We start from the raw sequence: 24,873 nt of genomic DNA on the forward strand, positions 1-24,873 counted from the left end.
ACAATTTCTTCCAGGGTATGCAGACTTTTGAGCCCAACTGTATATACATTTTTGGGTACTCTCCGGGTTCGACCCGGAGATCTCCGGGTGAAGCACTGCTTCTCCAGTTCAACATCTGAATCCTCCGAGTCGGAGAGCAGGGTCTTCATATGCCCCACTGCCCGCCCATTTCCCTTAAAAATAGGGGTGTGTCCCATGAGGTCAGCAGGAACGGCCACCAACGTCAGTTCCAAAGGTGTTTGATAGGGTTAATGTAAGGAATGTATGCAAGACATTCAAGTTCCTCCACGCCAAACTCATCAAACTAAGTCTTTATGGACCTTGTTTTATCCACGAATGCACAGCCATGCAACTCATTTGTGCTGATGTTGCTTCCAGAAGCATTTTGGAACTGTAGTGAGTGATACCACGAAAGGACAGGCAATTTATATGCTATGCGCTTCAGCTTTCGTCAGCCTCAATCTGTGTGCGTGTGCGTGGTCTACTGCTTCTTGGTTGAACTGTTGTTACTAGTAGACACTTTTACTTCACAACAATAGCACTTACAGTGAACCTATGTGCTTGATTTCATTCACCTGACACTCAACAATTAAGGGGGATGTCCACAAAATTTTGATGACACAGTTTAGCAAAAGTAATCGTGTAGTGTGTTTTGAGAAAATACTCAAAATGTCACACAATGAAAATAAACTTGTAATTTGGTAACATCTGAGGGATTTTTCACGTACGCCCAACATTTTAGGTGTCAAAATGGGGATACATATATTGGGTCGTGTGGCTGGAGGTGTTAGTGGGTGAAAACGGAATGAGAAAACCGTAAATGGGAATGGCAACTCCCTTGTTGCATTCATTGGAAGCAAATAAAAACAAAAAAAAGTGAGTTCTTGTGCAATTTGCACATTCATGCTCAAATTTAGATTGGGAATCATTATGATTGGGAATCATTATATGCGTAACAAATTCCTACTTTCTGTTGAGGTAAAACCATGCTATATTGCTTAATCCCATATCTCTGGGACCTCTAACTGCCAATTTGTATCTAAATTTCTTGTCATAGTGTGACTTTAAGCTTTAAGCACTGAATCCACATGTTAAAAAGGTCAGCTGCACAAATCAGCTCACTTTTCTCGAGGATACTTGCATAAATGCAAAATGCTGGCATACGGTTATTGAATGACCTTAGGGGGTCCTCCTCCTATCCTCATGACCTTTATTTTTCTGCTTATTGTGAACGCAATGGTCTTCTCTCCTTTAACCATGACCTATATCTGCCCACCGCTCAGATCATCGACGGTGACAGACAGGTTAAACGGTAAGCTCGGCTGCCAATTTAAAAAGCTCTTTTGATAATTTTTCCCGCCAACTGATCCCTCATGAGGACACTAACAGGTAACTGATCAATGAAAGGTCAGCATACTTGCACGCGTTGCACCTTCCAGAACATTCCTTCAGCCTGCCAACATTCACCTAAAAAACATACTTACCTAGCCCTGCTTGTCCCATGTAGCTACCTAGCCCTGCCTGTCCCTATTGCTTTTAGGCTACGTCCATTAGCTATCCATAAAAATGTTATGTCTAAACATAAATAATGATATGGTAGCCATGTAAAAATAACTGTACATATGCTGTGGTAGAATAGAAACTGTAATTCTAGGCCTTGCTAGTCCCTTAGAATCCGAAGCAGCTTCCTCTTACTGACTGTAGCACGTGACTACTAAAGAAGCTTCTTACTGGCTGATCCTGTTAGTTGACAGGAAGTGAATTTAAATGTTAGAACAGATTATTGTACTTATATTAAAGACAGCAGACGTTGTCAGTAGCGTACCTAGCGGGGGGCGGGGGGGGCGGTCCGCACCGGGTGCCGCTCATCAGGGGGGTGCCAACTTGCCGGCACCCGGCACCCCTCCAGAGACGGACAGTAATGTCCGCCGCTGGAGGAGCAGGCTCGCAAGAGAGCGGTATCGGAGGTCTTTAACAGACCTCCGGCTCCCTTGAGTGATTTTAAGCCGGTTCCCTTGAACCGGCTTAAAATCACTCAAGGGAGCCGGAGGTCTGTTAAAGACCTCCGATTCTGCTCCCTTGCGATCCGCGCGGCAACTGCTGCTGTGCAGAGGGCACTGTGGGCGCGGCTTCAGTGCCGCCGGGATCTGACAACAAACCCCGGCGGCACTGAAGCCGCGCCCACAGTGCCCTCTGACCCGGAAGAAGACAGAAGAAGAGGAGCGAAGAGCAAGACTGCTGTAAAAAGATAAGACTGCTGTAAGAAGAAAAGAAGAAGAAAAGAAGTAGAAAAGAAGGTAGGAAATCATTCATTAAGACTGAGTGGCAGTGAGAGTGGATTGGTATGTGTGGAATCTGTGGATTGGTATATGTGTGGATTGGTATATGTGTGGATTGGTATGTGTGGAATCTGTGGATTGGTATGTGTGGAATCTGTGGATTGGTATGTGTGGATTGGTATGTTTGGAATCTGTGGATTGGTATGTGTGGATTGGTATGTGTGGAATCTGTGGATTGGTATGTGTGGAATCTGTGGATTGGTATGTGTGGAATCTGTGGATTGGTATGTGTGGAACCTGTGGATTGGTATGTGTGGAATCTGTGGATTGGTATGTGTGGTATGTGTGGAATCTGTGGATTGGTAAGTGTTGATTGGTAAATGTGTGAGAGTGATGGGTGTTATGCTGTACCATTTCCAATGTCTTTTTCATTATAATTATGCTCTAAAGTACATCATAACTCCCATCACTCTATACTGTTCCGTACAGTGGCAGAGCTGGGAGACAGAGGCCTTGCACCCCCACCGCAGGGTGCTGGTCAGGTTCTATGTGGGCAATGTGGACGCTGGCTTTGGGGTGTGCAATCTGTGATCTATGCCTGTAATTTAGGGTGTTTTATCTATAACTTTAATGCTGAGTTTTTATGTGAATTCCAATTGATCAATACCTGAAAATCTGGGTTTGTGTGTTAATGTGTTGGTCTATATCTGCTATGCTATGTTTCTATACATTATTTATGTTTACCAGCAAATACAGGATTTGTATGTCTTATTCAGTTGATCAATACCTGGGGTGCTGTTTCCATGTGTTGTTTATTTGATCTATACCTTCAGTGCTGAGTGATTTCCAGTTGATCTATACCTGCAATGCTGGGTTTGTGTGTTCTGTTGATTTATACCTGCAATGCTATGTTTCCATACATTATTTATGTATACCTGTAAATACAGGATATTTATGTCTTATTCAGTTGCACGTGCTGTTTCCATGTGTTGTTTATTTGATCTATACCTGAACTACAGGGAGTAATTAAAAGAGAGTTGTGGTTTAGTGACGTAGGGGACAAATGGACTTTGGGGATGATTACGGGGAGAGGACCTCCCAATGTCACGATGCAGTCAGAAGAAGGGAAGGCTGTACTGACTCTCACAGTCTTCCCCTGATCTGCAGTTGAGGGCAGTACAGCATAATCCCTATCACTATACATCGATCTAGACATTTACAATAATGCAGCATAACCCCTACCACTATATACTAAGCCAGACACTGAAGTGGTAGGCCTACACCACATCAATGGCTTTGTATATAGTGATATGGGTTATGCTGCATTATTGTAAATGTCAGGCTCAATGTATAGTGATATGGATTACGCTGCCCCACCGTCAATGTGTGCTCACTATAAAGTGATAGGTGTTATCCTGTATCACCGGCAATGTGGGCCTCAGTATATATTAACAGTTATGTTGTACCACCGTCAGCGCGTGCCTCAGTATATAATGGAAACAGTTATGTTGTACTACTGTCAGCGCGTGTCTCAGTATATAATGATAGCAGTTGTGCTGCACAACTGTCAATGTCTGCCTCAGTGTATAATGATAGTTATGTTGTACTACTATAAGTGTCTAGCTCAGTATATAAAGATAGCGGTTATGCTGTACCACCATCAATATCTGGCTCAGTTATAGTGATAGGTGTTATGCTGTTCCACTGTAGTATCTGGCTCAGTGTATAGTGATAGGAGTTATGCTGTTTCACTGTAATGTTTGCCTCAATATATAATGAAATTACTTAAGCTGCACCACCGTCAACGTCTGTCTCATTATAGAGTGATAGGCATTATGCTGTACCACCGTCACTGCCTGGCTCAGTATATAGTGATAGGTGTCATGCTATACCACAGTCAGTGTCTGGTTCATATGGTATATATAATCATGAGTCGACATGGCAACACCACTATATATGCAAATGCTTAAATAAAAAGAGAACAATGTTATGGTGACTCCTGATTATAATATCAGAATTTTTTTTAGTTTATAGTGTCTTTAGCTGCTTAGCCAGTACTTAATTTGTAATGTTTGTCACTCATTTGTTAGGTCTTCTTAGAAACTTGTTGTGTTTGTTGTTTTTTTGGGGGGGTTATTAAAGAAAGCACTATTATATGTTCAGTAAATATTAATTTCTTTTTTCAGATTTCTTGTTGTTTACAGTTGACATACAGTTTACAAATTGGTGCAATAAATATTCTTGCCAACATAATTTTGTAGATGTCTTTACATTTGGGGGGGGGGTGCCACTTACAGGATCCGCCCCGGGTGCCAAATACTCTAGGTACGCCCCTGGACGTTGTTATTTTTAATTCGAAGGACCATAATAACAAAAATGATGGGTCGTAGTAAATCAGGATTAATTAACAGATCACTATGGTGATTATTATAAATTTAGCATTTTATTGTACAATTGCTTCAGGTTTATGTTGATGAATATGGGCCTAAAGTAACAGCCCTGCCATGGTGGGATAAATAAATAGAATATAATACGATTATTTGTCTCTATTAGCCTAGGTAAGGGTGGATTGAGGACAATAACTACAGAAAAGGAAACTTCATTATTATGATAGTTATGCCAACTTATAACATAGTTCTCAGCTTCCGTGGGGTAAAAAAAGCCTCTTTTTAATTAAAGATCTCAAAAATACCAGTTGAACTATACAAAAAACGATACTGGGTTTTGATAAAAGCATGTTAAATGTACACAAACCTCAGCAGTTTCCCTTTCAGATATTAACAAAAAAACAATTGGAATGTTTTTAAAGCAATTGGCACATTTTCTGTTTTCACTTCTACAATTTATATTAATCCTAATAGTAGTGTGCATTCACCTTTATAATGTGCGTGCAACACGAGAGGTGTGTTTAGGGAGGATACAAATTAGTCCATAATTGTATACGGTATCACTGGGTACCCAACAATATCACCCAAAGATAAGTGATGACAAATATAACTATGTAACTGACAACAGTTAGCTGTTTCATGTTTAACCCTTTTAGTGCCTGAGGGCTGTGCATTAGAAATATTTGTAGGTGGGGAAAAGGTTTACAAATGGGTGCAATTACACGAAAATGTTTTCAGAAAAGGGGATCTTGGCAATCTGCATGCCAACTTTAACCTCGGAAAACTGTGTGCAAGCACGGCATGGTTGACCTGCTACTTAAGATATTGAAAGGGGTCGAAACCATAATAGTCACATATGTCTTTGTGGCCATTTCAGTTTACTGTGGGACAGTTTACTATACCAGTAACTTCAAGCCAAACTTTTTAAAAATGTATTTATCACAGAAAAAAAGAAATCTACTGTTGACTGGCGTTCCTTCACTAAAAACAAACAAGTACAATATCACCCAAGAAGTGTGATTTTCCATAGGGAACCAGGGATTAGGTACAACTTTAACATTTTTAAAGCTGTTTATCCTGGCTTTAGGGACACTTTGATAACCCTATTACCCAAATGTCAACCCAAATTAATGGTCTACTTATTTCCACAAGTCAGGAATTAACCCATCCCATTCCCATCCAGAAGGCCAAAAAGCTAATCATGTCTGACACTTCTTTTAAATCAAAGTTTCCAGTACATATTTACTGCATCTTTGTATTTGCACCGAACATGCTGTTCAGTCAAGATTTTTGAAATCACACATAAAGTGATTTCCATTTCACACACACACACAAGCTATGCCTTTACAAACATTTGATCGAGTGATGCATATTGCCATTTTGGGTTCAGACATGAAAATCAACCCATATCCACTTAGTCACATTCACATTTTACAGTCAATGACACATCGTCTTTGTCATCGTCCTTCCCTATGGTACTTGGAATTCAAACGGAGGGATGTAGCCTGTATTACATCCCCCACACACCATGTACCGTGGGCTTCACACATTACATGTGACATGTATAAGACTCATGCAGCACATGGTCAAGTCTTTACCCTCCTGCAGGATTTTGTAATTTACATTAAATGTTTATATAATTAGCCTAATGCATGAATGTGTCAAATTTGTTGTGTGATAACAGAGATGCAGTGTATATTGAGCAGATTAACCCATTCCTTATCTGAAAGCTGAGAAATACATGACTTGGCATGATATCCTCTCTTCGTTCTCACTATTCTTCCTGAAGTGCTATACAAGAAAACCATGAACGTGACCTTGAAGATGAGCCAAAAACAGGTTTAATGTATTTTCAATCAACATTAATATTGTTAGTGTTAGCATTCTAAAATTGTACATTTTTGTACAGAACACTGAGCAGGTAACATATATTAATGGAATCAATTGTACATATTTTAACTAGTCGGTAATAAAAGGAAACAAAAAGCACAGGTTTAACCCAATAAATCTATGTAAATTAGGCATAAAATCTATCATAAACACATATACAAATACCTTGAAAAGCCCAGCATTTACTACAGCAACAAAAAGGACATTCAAGTGCAGCAGCTCCTCCTACCAGTATTTTGGGAAACCGCATCTAATCTCCGCATTAGCTCTTCTAAGGCCATTTCTGTGTATCTTCATTTAAAATATATTTATATACGTCTCTCTCATTCTCTTATGTTTCAAGAAAGCATCAGAAGAGGTATTCTTCCCTCTATCACTGGAGCAGACTACATCAGAGCTCCACAGCACTGCATGACAATTAGCTCTAGGTCCTTAGCACAAAAGGAGGTGTAAGTGAGAACACACACTCTCTCTACCGCTCCCCACTGTAAAGCAGAGGCAACATGCTTGTGATTGGAGACAGAGTTCTGAGTTTTATTAATCACCTTGGGTCACAAAAAGGCGATCTCTGAATATTATTTGCACCAGAAATACAGCATCTTTCTGCATTACTGTACCCAAGACGTTTCTATTCATATTGTGTGCAGCAGTTACAGAGACTATTTGCACGCAAACTAATAATGATACTTATAATATTAATAATAAAGACAAAAAAATAAATATAAACTATCGTTTCTTCGTAATTTTGGTCTGGTCCTCCAGGCCTGCTATTTTTAAAAAATGTCATTTGAATATTTGACCTTCCTAGTGCTTGAGCAAGGACATGTATATTGATTACGTAAGCATTAGCTTTATTTATTTTTTGCATGTGTGGGACGTCTGCACATCATTAATCAATAATTTGCAGAATATAGTTAAGAGCGATTTCTAGTATTGTTGTAAAAGGAGTATCAGCGGACTCTATGTACATAAATAATTAGCTGTGCTTTTAATCTAACAGTCATACCTAAATCTGGTATTTTATTAGTATCATGTGCTTGTATATATGCAAGAATCTAAAAGTCCACTACGATTTGCTTTTATTTTAACATTTTCAAAAAAAAAAATCAATGTTTTACAAAATATACAATATATCTAACCCCCCCCCACAATTTTTCACTAATAAAAGTAAAAAAAAAAAAAACAAATCTCAATAGTTATCTTAATGCCAGCTTTAACTCTGTCTGGCATCGATTCAACAGGTTTGTGCACAATTTTACAGTCCACATTGTTACAGGAATCAGTTACATCATCCCAGAGAACCCCTAGAGATGTCACAGTGTGTTTTGCCTAATATTCCTAAATGGGGTGAAGGTCTGGTCATTACGGTGTGAACGCTTGGCCAACGTCCACTCTTTGACAGTTCTTAGACTTCAGATATGCCTGGCACATCTTTGCTGTGTGTTTAGGATTGTCGTCCTACTTAAAAATAATATTCCACAAATCTTCAAGCTAGAGATGGCATGTCTCTGTAGAGTGGTACTTCTCTTTCGTCAAAGTGTTGTTGATCTTGTGTAAGTCAACAACTTTAGAATAGGCAAAGCATCCCCACACCTGAATATTTTCTGCACCATATTTAATTGTAGGGCTTACACACTTGTGGTTTCAGTCTCTCATCATTGTTTTATATAGCGCCATGATATTACGCAGTGCTCTAATGCGGCCATCTTCTAACATGAACTTTTAATACATTTTGATTCCACTGTGAAATTTTGTTTGTTCGGCTCACACTAAATGTTCAGATTTTTTTGTCTTTTGCTCACTCTGGTAGTGCATTCACGATTCAGCTAACTTTAATTGTGGATGCATATGTTTAATTACATAATGATGTAAGTGTCATATCCTGGTCTTCTGATGGTACGGTCCGTTTAGGTCTGCCTTATTTTAGTAATTTGCCTCTGGCAAAATGTTTCAGCATATATATAGAAGCACTTGCAGTAGCAGTAGTAGAAGTTCTAGCAAGACCATAGTAAATTAGAATTAATCAGGTCCCAGTTGTTGAAAGAGAAATCCAATACAATGAAGCAAATGGTATGTAAATAGGATTTTTATATGATATCAATTTCCCAAAATATTTAACAAAGAAGATTTAAAATCTATATTTCACATTTTCTCAGTGTTACATAATGTATTCCCGAATAACTTTTAATAGATTACAATATTTACTAGTTTTTAATAATGAAATTCAGCTTCCGATGATTGTCAGCCTTTGCAGTTGTTGAGATTTAGTCACTAGAGAGAAGTTTACGTTTTTGTCATAAATAGAAATATAGTGACCCAAAACATATTATTATACAGACTACCAAAACCAACCCACTGTAATCCCACAATAATAAAGCAAATGGTTCACTTGTGCCCACCAGAACAAAAGCTGCATAAAAGTCAAGAAAAGTAAACATAGAAAGGCCTCATATCTATACCTGGGAACTTGTCTTGTTTTGCCCGGAGACTCCAGCTAAACTACTGCTTCTTGAGGGGCTCCGAGTCACTAAAGGGAAACTCTGGATCGTGGAAGCGGCATTGCAGCACGTCCTGCTCACGCCCACTTCCCCATTAAATAAAATATTGTGTGTCCCACGATGGTGGCAGGACTGCCCACTGACATTGGCAAGACCTCCTATCCGCGCTGGAGGCTCCGGGTAGCTGGAGTATGAGTATGCTCATATCCCCTAAAGCACTCTAATCCAGCTGGGTGTCCATTTGGCCCCTGCGTTTTCTGTAAGGTATCCCGCCTGTCATCGCACAGGTCATAATACATGCACTAATGTATGTACCCCCAAGTTACATTTTCTACTGTTATATAGCTCATTTAACTCCAAGAGCTATATAAAAACATTAAAATCCCTGTGAGCCAATGGGGCCAGATATCCCCTAGCTCTGCCAAATATGGTATATAAAATATATAGGGAGGGAGTGGCTTTGCAAGAGGGAGGGGCTTTCCGTAAACAATGGTGGGCTTAACTGCTTGAGGGACATAATTAGCTGTAGGAGAGGCAAAACAAACCAGGACGTAGCATATGTACTGTCTTTACGGTGTTCATTTTGAAGTTGCACATACATAATGCATTTGTTAAAATGTAGTCCCAGGGAAGGATTAGGCTAGTTTCCTACATGACAGCTAGCCTCCTTTCATCTCCAAAACTCGAGAAGCAGACCTTTGCCTTCAATGTGACAACCTGCTTTATAAAATCCCAGCTCGCCACGGTCTTACAGTTAACCTGGTGTGAGCTTAGATATGCGAGGCATGACCAATGAAGCGTTACAAGTCAATCCTGCCTACTGAACCACACATCGTGCATATCCAGCAGGAACACAGACGATTGCAGACAGCAAGCCGGTCATTGGGCAGCATTTGCAAGATTTTCCACAAATAACAAATAAATGAACAGTACCACCAAGACTAGGAAAGAAAATGTTATATTTATTTGCCTATTTAATTTGTGTATTTTTATGTATTTAGTCAGCTTACTAAAATACTTTATTTTATTTGCCAGTTTAAGGCAATTTTCTCTCTCAGCATGGCAGCACAATACTTGTACCTCCCCAACCCACAATATTGAATTCAATAGAAAGCAAGGCCTACCAAACATTCAGAAAGCAGCCACAGTATTGAAGTTTAAATTGACCTTTCACTATAACTAGGAAAATTCAAGCTTCAGCTGCCTACAGACCTCCCTTTTCGGGATGCTGGTGGTCCCGCTGACATCGGTGGTAGGAGGGGAAGCAAGCAGGCAGTGGGGCATCCCTCAACAACGCTCGTGCAACCCAGAGATAGTTCGTAGTGACCCGGAGACCTGGAGAAGCAGTGCTTCTCCCGGAGTCTCCGGGCACAACCTGGAGAGTTCTCAGGTATGCTTATCACACACAGAAAAAACATTTCACATTAGACATTTAAAATTCTGTATTATTTTTTTTCTATCAGTGATTTTTTTTTAAAGCAACCAAATTCCACTAATAAAAGCAGTACCTTGAGTAATATAATATTAACTAGCATACACTTGGCTTTTAGGCTGGCCCCTGACTTTGTTGCATTTTTACATATGTGTTTTTTAACAGGTGTCTTCCGACTACACACACACGCATTCAACTGTTAACATAACAGGGGCCTGTTGCTCACTATAAATAGGTTGCTGTAATTTCTGTTGTACGCCTGCCATCTGGTGGTAGATCAGCTAAATGTCTGGATGTATAAGAGTTCTTAAAATGTACAATTTGTTTTATCTCTCTGAACTGAACATAGAAGAGGCATTTACTAACATGAAACCATGAAGGAGCTAGGCAAAGTGATTAAAGGGAACAACTGCTTATTGTTGTTGTTCAGGTGTACCAGCCTGGGAAACCCACTTTGCCAACGCTAACACTAATTTAACTTAGTGATGCCGATGTCTGTGTTACAAAGTTACACAAGTCTTCAAAATATTTCCTTTATAGCAAGTATAAAGACTTTAAAACATGTAGATCATAATCATTACAAATTACGGATCACAAACGAAATAATATATTGTTTACCAAAAATAAGTAACCTGCTACAACGTTTGTATGTGTGATCATGACAAAATACCAAGGTTGCTGCATGATAAATAATACATAGAGGTCACGGGAGAAACATGGAACTCGGAACATGATTAGAACATAGAGACCCTCAGAACCAAAAGCACACTCTTGAGAGCGCTTTACCAAAACAGATTTGCAATTTTTGACCTGTATAGCTGTGCTGCACATTATTTGTGAAGTCACATCCAAATGGCTTGTGTAGAACTTGGTCATTAACAATATATATAAAGTAGTAGAAACAAAGCATATAGAGTGAAAAGGCACTTACCTCAGTGATTTATTTTTTATCTTCACAAAACTACAAGCACCAAAGAAAAGCAGAAAGATTTTCCAACTCTAAAACTTTGGGTTAGCTTTCTGGAACACTTTGAAAGCAGTTCTGCATTCCGGCAAAAGTAAGGGTACACAGAAAGCCCCTTGTCTGATCTAAACCCTGTTTGTATGCATGCTCTGGTCCATTCTAATGCACTTCGCTCTCCATGCGTTGATCTCCAAGGAAACAAAATTATGCACAGTATGGCACAGTCGCACGGAATGTTCACAGAGAGGGGGGTAAAAAAGGAATCCAAATGAACAATAAAATAACGAATCTAGGGCACTGGTGCAGTATAGAGAAGCAGAGTGCGGTGTACAGATAAGAATGTAGGGCTGCGTAAGAGAATGCCAGAAGGGACAAGCTTGTGTCAGGACAGAGATTCATGCAATTGTCCTAGAAACATCTTTCACCAACATTCTGTGATGGCTTAAATGTACAAGTCTAGAAACAGGGACAGCTGCAACCGCTGAGTGTAACAGTTGGTGAATTCTACACCTGATCTATGAGCGGCTTTATAACAGAAGTCTGTGACATTTTTGCAACTGTCATACAAATTTGTAGACAGCAGACAACAAAAGCGAACAAATCTAAACGTTTAATAGAGAGTGGTGAAGCAAACAGACAAAAACGGGTATAGCTCAACCTCTAAATTTCAGATGGGTACAAACGGTTCAAAAAAGCGGTTTTACCAATAAATGATTTATTTAATAGGCTGTTTTCTGCTCAGACTTCAAGCAAAAGCAAAGAGCCCTATATTTTGGGATATTAAATGCAGCAAATAAAACAGAATGCATGATGCCCTAAACACAAATCTCCATCCACAGAAATCCTGGTTTATCCCGTGGGCTTAATCTGTACAAATAAATTATCCGTGGTAATAAATAATTACCGTAATTAACATTATCATTTCTGGTGTTAATGTTAAAATCAGAGACTGTATATAAATTGACGATAAGCATTTTAGGTCATTCGGCAAGTATTATCTAATAAGGGTTGTACAGCTTTCACATTATACTTAAAATTATGTAATGTCTCAAATGAATACATGTAGCCAAGTGAACAGGCCCATGTGTGGTTTAACTCTGTGTGAACTCTCATAAATGTATTAATGGTGACAGTATATGATTACTCATCCAAGGTACTAATGAATCCTTTCTTGTGGGGAACCATATGTAATTGAAAACAATACAATTCACTGTAAATGTGAACTAAATGTATAACGTTTTGGATCTTCTAAGATTCCTTCATTTTAATGATAATACCCAATCCCTCCTAGAGGTGACCCACAATTTGACCAACTGTATAAATTAAGGCCCATTATCAATTTCTTTTGTGATAAATTTCCTGAATGCCTGCATTGATGAGTCCCTTGTTCTTTTCAAGGGCAGACTGCATTTCAGGTCTAGGTATGGTGTAAAGTGTCCTTCAGTATATATGAGGGGAAGGACAGTCACCTAGATCCCCCTGACTGCGTTGACTCACTTGGTAAATGAGGGACCTGCTTTTTCCTTTTTGGAATAAAGGCTATTGCCTCTGGGTAGACATCTACTGCTAATATGTGCCCTGTATCTGCTGGGAAAGTATGGGAATTCAACAGTCGTGGCCAAAAGTTTTGAGAATTACACAAATATTAATTTGCAAAGTCTGCTGCCTCAGTTTAGATGATGCAATTGGCATATACTCTAGAATGTTAGGAAGAGTGAACAGATGAATTGCAATCAATTGCAAAGTCCCTCTTTGGCATGAAAATGAACTTAACCCCACAAAAACATTTCCACTGCATTTCAGCCCTGGTGAGAGTGTTGACAGAGCTCGAGATCACTCTGTTATGCTGGTTGAGTTAGAATAGCAGACTGTAAGCTTTAAAAGGAGGGTGATGCTTGACAACATTGTTCTTCCTCTGTTAACCATGGAAGGAAACATGTGCTGTCATCATTGCTTTCCACAAAAAGGGCTTCACAGGCAAGGATATTTCTGCTAGTTAGATTTCACCTAAATCAACAATTTATTGGATCATCAAGAACTTCAAGCAGAGAGGAATGCGTCAGGGCGCCCAAGAAAGTCCAGCAAGAGCCAGGACCATCTGCTAAAGTTGATTCAGTTGCCAAATCAGGGCACCACCAGTGCAGAGCTTGCTTAGGAATGGCAGCAGGCAGGTGTGAGTGCATATGCATGCACAGTGAGGCAAATACTTTTGGAGGATGGCCTGGTGTCAAGAAGGGCAGCAACAGACTGATATGCTGCAAAAGGTACAGGGATTGGACTGTTGAGGACTGGGGGAAGTCATGTTCACTGATGAATCCCATTTCCGATTATTTGGGGCATCTGGAAAGACGTTTATCCGGAGAAGACAAGGTGAGCGCTACCATCAGTTCTGTGTCAAGCCAACAGTAAAGCATCCTGAGACCATTCATGTCTGGGGTTGCTTCTCAGTCAGGGGAGTGGGCTCACTCACAATTTTGCCTAAGAACACAGCCATGAATAAAGAATGGTACCAACACATCCTTCAAGAGCAACTTCTCCCAACTATCCAAGCACAGTTTGGTGACAAACAATGCCTTTTCCAGCATGATGGAGCACCTTGCCATAAGACAAAAGTGATAACTAAGTGGCTCAGGAACAAAACATTGATATTTTAGGTCCATGGCCAGGAAACTCATCAGACCTTAATCCCATTGAGAATTGGTGGTCAATCCTTAGAAACCCACAAATTCTGACAACCTCCAAGCATTGATTATGCAAGAATTTGCTGCCATCAATCAGGATGTGGCCCAGAAGTTAACTGACAGCATGCCAGGGCAGATGGCAGAGGCCTTGAAAAACAGAGGTCAACACTGCAAATATTGACTCTTTGCATAAACTTAATGTAATTGTCAATAAAAGCCTTTGATACTTATGCAATGCTTGTAATTATACTTCAGTATACCATAGTAACATCTGACATAAATATCTAAGAACACTGAAGCAAAATACCGATACTTGTGTCATTCTCAAAACTTTTGGCCATGACTGTATATAACTAAGGTATTTACCTGAATGTTGAGGGTATTTCCTGTAAATTTAACATATTTTGCATGAAAATATGTTTTTTTTCAATTTTTCTCTAGTTTTTACTAAACCACTCATACTAAATGTTCAGTTAATCGTGTAACCCAAGTATCAAAAGAAAGCTCTGTCTCGCCTTGAAAAAAAAAATATATAGTTTACATGGGTACACTATTTACAGGGGAATGATGGTTGAACCGACATACTGGTACTGAAGAGGTTACGCTTTGTCTCTGTACATACAGAGATCACATTAACATTGCCAAGACGTGGACACATTTTTGCACAGCCAATAACGAAAGATGACCATCTATTTCCCATTTACTGACTTTCCAAAAGGAAGTCCGGAGGTCAACAAAACAGGAGGAAGGGGCCAGAATAATGAAATATGGAATCCGCATAATTTATAGCGTAGCATAAGACAGGAAGCTGGAGCCTCGGTCAGACTGTAAGTTTTAAATGTAACTCAATTTTACCAACAAATTTAGTTTACAAATCAGAAATATGTTCATCAACAATGCATTCAAAGAATGCTCAGAAAACAGACTTACAATGCAACACTAACCAGTGCAACACAATAGAACATATTATGGATATACCTATCAAATACATCTAGTTTATAAGATTAACATACTATACAACATATGGCTTATATGATTAAAATACTGGACTGTTGTGTTTAGTGTTCTGCATGTATATCTCTTTCTGGCAGGAAAATAAAAAATTAAGCTGTTGGAGGCACAAAGGAAAATGTTTTTTCCCCAAATCTGGCATCTGGCAAATATTATTGGAGTTGAAAGACGTGAGCTAAATGTTTTAGGACACCACTATGTACTGTATTATTGTCATTAGTGGTAGACCTCATATACTTATTTAATGTGCCAGATGTTCCATGAGTCCACAAACTAATTGGAAGACTTGGGTGACTTTGGGGGCTTTATAGTGAATCGGGAGGCAGACTGTTGTTGGGCTTTGCGTTCCTGTTTCTATAAAGGTGTTCTGACGTGAAAGCTGCAGCACCTACTGGTGCCTTAGGGACAAAAGAGAACATTTTGCAAGGGAATTTGATATCTTTTCCATGTCTTCTCAAAAGATACTTCAATTACACAAATATGCCTTGTTTTGAAAAATAAAAGATTGCTATTTTAAGCACAAATACTTCCTGGTCTAACAGGAAGTGCACTGTGATATCTAGTGACATCACTGCTTTCCTCCAACTCAGAACACTTAAGATATTGTGAACTCTTTGGGCTTCCCTCAGGAAATGACTTGTGGGTAAAAGTATATTTAGAACAATCAAGGAAAAAAAGATAAGCGTTATAAGGTCAGAAATATTTTTAAAATAAACGTTCAGCATTTAGCAATCTGTGATAGGGGTCCTTGTGATGCTACCGCATATGGACAAGGCATTGGTTCCTAGACTCCACTATGCCAAATGAATCCAGGTATGTGGTTTTATACTGAAAGTGTTAAATAAAAGAAGCAGTACTCGAACCATCTTGCTTCGGATATTAGTCTTGCTGTAAAGGCCACTATTTCTGCACCCCTGGAACAGTTACATGTTTTTCACTGTAGGATGTGATTACTGTAGCTTCTTTGCATTCTGCGGATTAAACTCTGTCTGTTTCAGGTATACCGTTTTAGTATTGACAGTACATAAATTATATTACTTCATGTACTTGGTTAAACTGCTGCTGTTTTGTGTTCAGTTTACAAGGTGTGTAATGAATGCTTGGAACTTTAATAAGCTCAATCAAACCAATAACAGACACTTTCACCTAAAGAAACTGTCTTGAACTGACTAGATTCGAAATTCACCTTGTTGATAACAATGGCACTATAGTTCATTTATATATTTCTAAATATTTAGTGTATATACTGTATATATATGCATTTGAGTGTGGTAACTGTGTGTGTGTCCGGTTGTGTTAGTGTGAGTGCCTGGGTGAGTATGTGTACGTGTATGAATATGTTAGTGTGTGTGTCTGCTTGTGTGTTTGTGGGTATGTTAGTGTGTGCATGTCAGTGTATGTGGTTGGTTTTTTGAGAAACAGGTAATGTTTGGCCCAAACTGTTAAAAAATATATTCATGTATTTAGAGAAAAAATGCTTGGTTGTACTTGACAAAGACTACCGTGCAGCATGTAAACTTTGTAGGTCTTTCATTTAATTTGTTCTGCCATACATATTAAGCACACTTGTCAAACATATACCTGAAATTTAGTTGTACTACACCTGCTCTAATGGTATTTTTCAATGTTTATGACTAGTAGAATTTAATGATATCATTAATAGTGCTTGAAGGGAATTGCTGCAGTTCAATCGGCTCTTTGCGTATATCTTTACAATGTGTGTTGTTAATATTTTTCCAAAGCATATGGATAAGGTTAAGGAGATAGTCACATAGAAAGTGCTATAAATAACATGGGGGTTTTTTATAAAGGGAAGTGGTATTTTTGTGTCTACTTGCTAGATTTTTCGCACCCGTACAGTGTAAAAAGCTGCCAAAACAAGTTTTATGCACAAGAACAGAAATGCATATTTGTTATTATTCATTCTCAAACTGTAACTTTTTTTTAATGAAATATTATGCCAGTATTATGGTCTGACACAGGTGACGTGAAATTTTTAATTTTAAGTAGTATTTCAGTTTTTGTTTATACCAATTAAAAAAGTGATATAGGTGATATTAAGATTTCGGTTTTATCTTTACCTGCTTACATGTGTTCTAATTCTTCTTTCCTAATGTGTATTCTAATGCTGGATCAAATTACCGTATTTGCTCGATTATAAGACGACCCTGATTATAAGACGACCCCCCAAAATCTGAATATTAACTTAGGAAAAAAAGAAAAAGCCTGATTATAAGACGACCCTAAAGGAAAAAAGTTTTACCAGTAAATGTTAATTCATGTAAACTATTTTTTTTAATAAAAGCTATGATTGAGAAAAATATTTTTTTTTTGTTTTTATTTCTTTTATATTTTCTATTGTATTTTCCAACCTGTCCCCCAGTTACGCACATCTGCCCCCAGGCTTGCCACACCAATATGGCACTGTGGCCCATGATATGCCTTTTAACCCTCTATATGCCACTGTGCCCCATGGTATGCCTTTTGACCCCCTATGTGCCACTCTGCCTCCAGAAATGCCTTATACCCCTATATCCCATTCTGGCATTTAGGGGGTTAAAATGCATATTATGGGGCAGAGTGGCATATAGGGAGGTATAAGGCATTCCAGGAGGCAGAGTGGCATTAAGGGAGTTAAAAGGCATTATATAGAGCACTCTGCCTCCAGAAATGCCTTATACCCCTATATGCCACTCTGGCATTTAGGGGGTTAAAAGGCATATTATGGGGCAGAGTGGCATATAGGGAGGTATAAGGCATTTCAGGAGGCAGAGTGCACTATTAAATGCCCCCTTAACGCCACTCTGCCTCCTGAAATGCCTTATACCTCCCTATATGCCACTCTGCCCCATAATATGCCTTTTAACCCCCTAAGTGCCAGAGTGGCATATAGGGGTGTAAGGCATTCCAGAAATGCCCTACACACACACACACACACACACACACACACACACACACACACACACACACACACACACACACACACACACACACACACACACACACACACACACACACACACACACACACACACACACACACACACACACACACACACACACACACACACACACACACACACACACACACACACACACACTCTTACTTACCGGTGCTTCCAATTTCCTGGTGTATTGCCGGGGCAGCGGGTTGACGTCTCATTCCGCGGCAGCCGGAAGGAGGTGGAGTTGGCAGCGGGGGTTTGTATGCGTCCGTCGCAAATACCTTCCCCGGCTGTCAGAGATCAGGAACTCTGGAACAATGATCTCTGACAGTCGGGGAAGGTATTTGCGACGGACGCATACAAACCCCCGCTGCCAACTTCACCTCCGGAAGCACCGGTAAGTGTGTGTGTGTGGGGGGGGCGACGACAGGAGGATCCAGGTCCCCTGCAGCGGTGCGGGGGATCTGGATCTTAGTCTCCTAATCAGACCTCTATTTGAGGTCTGATTAGAAGACGACCCCGATTATAAGACGAGGGGTATTTTTCAGAGCATTTGCTCTGAAAAAAACCTCGTCTTATAATCGAGCAAATACGGTATATGATTAGTACATTTCCATTTATGTGGCTATACACCAGGACTTTTTTACATTACAGTTTCACAATTTTCTTTACACAGAGCCCTTTTCATGTTTTTACTATGTCTCTGCTCACCCATAATGTTGCACCTAATTTTTGTCAATCTCTTGTTTTTTTTAACATTTATTTATGGATATTAAAACCATCCCTCAAAAGTATATAATACTGAGAAGAAGACCCCCGGGGTAGTTTAAAGGGGCCATTTCTACACCTGTAGGTCTGAAACAATAGCATTAATCCTGTACAGAAACATGTCTTTGAAGACCGTCTGGGTTGCCACTGCATTACTGCTACCATAAAAGATATATATGAAAATATACACTTACACTAGACTTGAATAAAAAACTAAGTATTAGAGCAAAGATCGGCATGCTGCTTTGTAATGATGTTCTTTAAATGGTAAAACTGCAAATGTAGTGAAAGATGATGGAACAAAAAACTCATTTGTTTACCTGCTTCTATCTCCAGCTCAGGTTGGTCATCAGGGACAAGCTGAATGACATCAGACACCTCCACCTGGTGATCATTCTCTTCAATGTCATCGTGACTGGATGATCTCTGGGTTGCTAAACAACTGCTATTCCCAAATTCCCTGCACAGGAAGAGTCTCCAACACTCAGTCATGAATAAAAGGGCTGCACCTGTGTAGGCAACAAGGGCCACATTGAACCCTAAAAACTTGTGACCATAATACAAAGTAGCAGTTACATTCTTTATGGTTAGAAAATGACAATGCATACAACAATGGGCTATTAGCTAGTTATTAGAATGTTTCTAGTAAAAGGGAGTAAGAAAATGTAGTACATGATCAGTTATTTAGTTAATAGTATTTTGAATTAATATAATGAAATTAAGCCGAGCAATGATAAAATACTAACCTTTGGTTGCGCAGGTCAGCAGGTAGCTGTGGTTGATTTTCTCCCTCTGCAAAACAATATTAATTGTAATATCAAACAATGTTTTTTTTGTTATTTTTTTTTTTAAATGGATTGAATATTTTCTTGAGGGTCCCAGGAGTATCAGGAACGGGAGTGGACAGGTGGGTGGGTTCTCTAAGAAAGGGCCCTTTAAATTGTGGAAAGCCACTTTCTTTAATCGTTTGGAACTTTAAAAGCTGATGTTAACAATACCTGGCTATGTAGCAAAGTGGATGGTCATTAGCAATTCAATGAAAACCCCTTTATTCATTTCAAACGCACTCATATTGGAAAATATTTTTGAACTGCAACTTCAAAACTATAATACTATGAAGTGTTAGTCTTTCATCTAAACATACAGCTCATTTGTGAAAGGACATAAAGGATTGATCTACCAACAATGCTTAAAAGTGATTCAGGATGGAGAGAAAAAAAGTGCTCCGTATTCCAATCTCAGATATTGGGACTTCATGTCCATTCTGCCAAAAGAGCAATGGTGTGGTCAGGCACTGATGTTGGGTAAGAAGGCCTGGCTCACTCCCAGTATTCCAGTTCATCTAGTGATCTATGACCAGCAGCTTGGCCATGGAAACCCAAGGTACCATGCTTATGTCGATGTTACTTCTAGAGGCAGTTTGGAAGTCTGTATTGAGTGATGCTAAAGAGGACAGGTGATTTTTTATGTGCTATGTGCTTCAGCGTTTGGGGGCCCTGCTCTGTGACTTCCACTTTGTGGCTGAGCTTCTGTTATTCCTAGACACTTCACAATCATAGCACTTACAATGGACCGGGGCAGTTCAAGCACGGCAGAGATTTAATTCATTCATTTATTTAATATTCATGTAATTTTCGCATTTTTCATAAACTTTTTACCACATTAGTCAGGTACTGTTTTTATGGGTACAACACATGATCTGCATAACCTGTGTAGTTTGAGAGTTAAGCAACTTAGTTAAACCTGTTCTTGATTTAAAATAAAGAAGATTTAAAAAATGAAGGCATACAATAACTCATTGAAACACAGGTTCAGTTGTATATCATTGGTTATTATGTGTGGAGCTGGTTTACTTATTGTCATAAATCAGATTTTTTTTTATGGAGAACAGATTGATTTGCTACAACTGTAGATATTATTTAATGCTAAACTGCTCTTATAGCATACATTGTTCTTCTTTACAAACCTGACTATCCTGTTTAAACTACACACAAGCAAACAGACTATATTAAACATTTGAGTCAGCTGTAGAAGTTCACACAGAATACAACTGACACATCTACATACAATTTAACAGCTACCTCCACAGCTCTTCCATACAACACAGCATTAGAAGACATAGTGAATCAAACCAAAGGAGTACATGAGACAATTCTCCTGCTAACATGTAGAAGTGATGCGATCACAGCAAACAAAAAAAAACGATTTTTCCACTTTTACTACTTTGCACCCAAACTGTTGTTTATACATTACCCTTATGGAATATTATTCAGGTTGCTCTGACATTGCTATAGCATCCAGCAAGAATAAACGTAGAGGCTAGCGTAAAAAGCAGTTCTGGGGCAAAGTGATAAGTGGGGCATTACATGGACTAGGGACATTCGTACATTACACTTAGCCTCTGGACAATAAGATTATAATATACAGATGCTTGTCTGCCGCTGGAGTAATTCCACTCCAAATAAAATACCGTATATTCCGGCGTATAAGACGACTTTTTAACCCCAAAAAATCTTCTTAAAAGTGGGGGGTCGTCTTATACGCCGGGTACTTACCAAGCCGGAGGTTCCCACGAAGCCACCAATCTCTCTAATCACTACGCGCCGGCTATTGAGGCCGAGCGCAGGGATGCCGTCATGTCCCGGCGCCCGGCTTTAATTGCCGGCGCGTAGTGATGAGGGAGCAGGGAAGCCGAGGTCTGAAGTGCCAGACCTCGGGCTTCCCGAGGTCTGGCACTTCAGACCTCGGCTTCCCTGCTCTCTAATCACTAGGCGCCGGCTATTGATGCCGAGCGCAGGGATGCCGTCATGTCCCGGCGCCCGGCATCAATTGCCGGCGCGTAGTGATGAGGGAGCAGGGAAGCCCGAGGTCTGGCACTTCAGACCTCGGCTTCCCTGCTCTCTAATCACTAGGCGCCGGCTATTGATGCCGAGCGCAGGGGTGATGTCATGTCCCGGCGCCTAGTGATTAGAGAGCAGGGAAGCCGAGGTCTGAAGTGCCAGACCTCGGGCTCCCACAACTGGATGGAAGAAAGAAGACAGAAGATAAGGTAAGAGATAGGGAGAAAGGGGGGAGAAATATATATATATATATATATATATATATATATGCACACACACACACACTGGTGTGTATATATATATATACTGGTGTGTGTGTGTGTGTGTGTATATATATATATACATACGTGTGTGTGTGTATATATTTATATATATATATATATATATATATATATACACATATACATATACATGTGTGTGTAAAGGCAGGGGTGTGTGGTGAGGGCAGTGTATAAATGTGTATGTATGGACAGGCATATGTGTAGATGTGTATATATAGATATATATATTATATATGTGTGTGTGTGTGTGTGTGTGTGTAAGGGCAGTGCATGTATGTATATGTCAGCAAATCAACCAGCAAATCACCGGTAAGGTACATCGATTGCCGTGATTGGCTGGTTGTTGTACGCTGGGTAGAGGGGTAGTCTTATACGGCGAGTATAGTCCAAACTCTATATTTGGACTGTAAAAGTTGGGGGTCGTCTTATACGCCCAGTCGTCTTATACGCCGGAATATACGGTACATACAAGCAGTTTGTGATTGTAGGCTTTGGTTCACAAAGATATAGAGGGTCTACGAGACATACAGAAAAATCCACACTCGATATTTCAGATAACCACCTCTGCTGCCAAGTTTATAAATGTCCTAATATTTCCCAGAAATAATAATTATTTTTTTTCAGGGAGTGCTTTTTAATAGGATAGCAAGAGAGGCAGTGATGAGTTTTTTCCCTATAAAATCTAAAAAAAAAAAAACAGCTAAAAGTCTGCTTTGTTTTTTATTTGATTAAACCATCTGCTACTCTGCTTTAAAGCTTTTACTGCCAGGAGCTTTTTCTACATATAGTCACCTGGGTATATGTGACAAGACAAGACTTGTACAGATTGAGCATTGTTGCTCCTGCCATCATTAGCCAAACATTTTGGGACATTAGATTATTAGCTGAATGGATTTCAATATGGTATGGATGATGGGTCAAGCAATTGGTAAAAATATATGCTGGTGATTTCATGCCTGCAAAACGGCAAGTCCTTTTTCACATACTAACTTCACATACTAACTTCTTAAAATGCTTGAAACAGGTTAAAGGAAAAAACACATATATTATTTCAGACTTGAGACTTGGGTCTCAAGGAACGTGACGTCACTGCAACTTTCAAAAGAAAGACACTTGTATTAAATACAGTGAGTAAATAATATTTTGAAAAGGTTTAAACTTAACTTTTAAATTCTTCCTTTTAAAATACTAGTTTACTTTTATTGATATCCGCTGTGGTTTAAATGAAAAAGAGGGTATTGGAACTAACCCTACCGTAAGAGATATTTCTGTATTAGGTAGAATACTGCCACATTTTAATAATAGATTATGATATATCTCTCTAATAAGCTGATAATGGTATAGTAATAGTAATAGATAATAGTATGCCAAAAATAATGGATGCACTTGCTGAAGATAACTTCTTAGAACATACTTATTTCTGCTCTGCGTTTCTGAGGGAAATGGTATGTTTTTTATCAATGCTGAAAGCAAGTTCCATTCCAGAAGTAACCATTTTCCAGCTGATGCTTCTAGGGTTTGTGAAACCAACATTGTATGACCTACTTGAACTTTGGTTACCCATTAACGAGATATTTGATTGTTAGGAAAGTAAAACTGAGTAGCGAAATAAATATTTGTTTCTACAAAGTTGAATGCACTACACTACATCCGTAAAATGCCGATCGCTGATAAACACTGGGTCACGCTGTTGTTATGAATATAAACAAAATGTGACGGCATATAGCAACCATTTTTCCTGAGGTTAGGACTCTTAATCAGTCTTTCAATAAGTTTTATCCCTATTGAATGCATGCTTATGTTGCCACACTGTATTAGCCTTTACCACTTATGCTGGAAGGCTTTTCTATTTATCTACCACCCTTCAGTAAAGTAAAACTTGCTTACATTACAATCTTCTGGAATTGCTCCTTCCAGTAGTGACTGGTGAAATAAGTCAGCTAATGGTTTTGCCAAAACACCCTGAAGCTCTTTTAATAACCTTTAGTATATCACATTGATCCAGGGACTTCTCAAGTTCTACTTTGGATAATTTAAGTAGAACTCCTTCTCTGTAAACACACATTTTACATGTTTCTCTGGCCCTCTTTTCTAAGATTTCTTGTCTTCTCCTTCCTCTGTAAAATCCAAACAGAAGTATGACAGTCATCTGGATCTTTATCATCATTTCTGTAACTCCCTTCATTTCTCCTTAATCTAATCATTTGTAGTTTACATTTCTTCTTTTATTAAAGCTGATGGCTGATTTTTGGACACATGGTCATCAGTATGTATTTTTGCACCCAGTGTGTACTGTTAATCCAATACAATCCAAAATATCCGAATAAGTGACGTAACATTTTGGCACCGCAGCAGAGACCGGTGGAGCACGGCTAACCAGAGATACCTGGTTTTAATTAAAAATGCAGTAAATTACACTATATGTCCATATGTGTTTTCATATCTATATTTGCAGAACTACAGTCAATAAATAGCCATATTAACAACATCTGTAAAGCGATAGCATTCTTTATAGAAAATATTCCTTCCAAGAGACTGACTCTTGTAAGGAATATTTTCTATAAAGAATGATCTATGCTGAAGACTCTCACAAAGCAGCAGGCGACAGTGTTTTGGACTATGCGGAAATATAACACAGTTTTCTGCAGCAGAGTGAGCTTTTAAATACCAGATTAGAGCTTAAACAAAATAACAACATTCAATTTGAAAATGCATGTTCTATAACTATAATCATTGATCTGTCTACCAGAGTAAGACGATGTGCACCTAGTTGTTTAGGTGTCAGGTAGGAAGATGCTGGGTGAGGTGGGTTATTTTTTGTTCTCACCTGAGAAAGCGTCTTCTGGCAGAATTAAGGGAATAGTGGAGTGTGAATCCTCCTCCTTACATGATGTGTTT

The 24,873-nt window shown here is 39.1% G+C and overlaps 1 protein-coding gene across 3 annotated transcripts in view; it reads right to left on the reverse strand.

Moving 5' to 3' along the window:
* Positions 1 to 24,873, reverse strand: part of MCF2L (MCF.2 cell line derived transforming sequence like) — an 84,755-nt gene extending 59,882 nt beyond the window's left edge. For 2 of the 3 annotated variants that reach the window (XM_053455242.1, XM_053455241.1), the window contains exons 1-3: positions 24,803 to 24,873; positions 19,601 to 19,646; positions 19,175 to 19,363 (exon numbers count right to left, since the gene is read on the reverse strand). In XM_053455242.1, coding sequence (XP_053311217.1) covers positions 19,175 to 19,346 — 172 coding nt within the window. In that variant the 5' untranslated portion in view covers positions 19,347 to 19,363; positions 19,601 to 19,646; positions 24,803 to 24,873. The remainder of the gene's footprint in view (positions 1 to 19,174; positions 19,364 to 19,600; positions 19,647 to 24,802) is intronic. The other variant, XM_053455243.1, reaches the window with a different exon arrangement.

Source organism: Spea bombifrons, chromosome 2 (assembly GCF_027358695.1).
Source record: "Spea bombifrons isolate aSpeBom1 chromosome 2, aSpeBom1.2.pri, whole genome shotgun sequence".
Taxonomy (NCBI): domain Eukaryota; kingdom Metazoa; phylum Chordata; class Amphibia; order Anura; family Pelobatidae; genus Spea; species Spea bombifrons.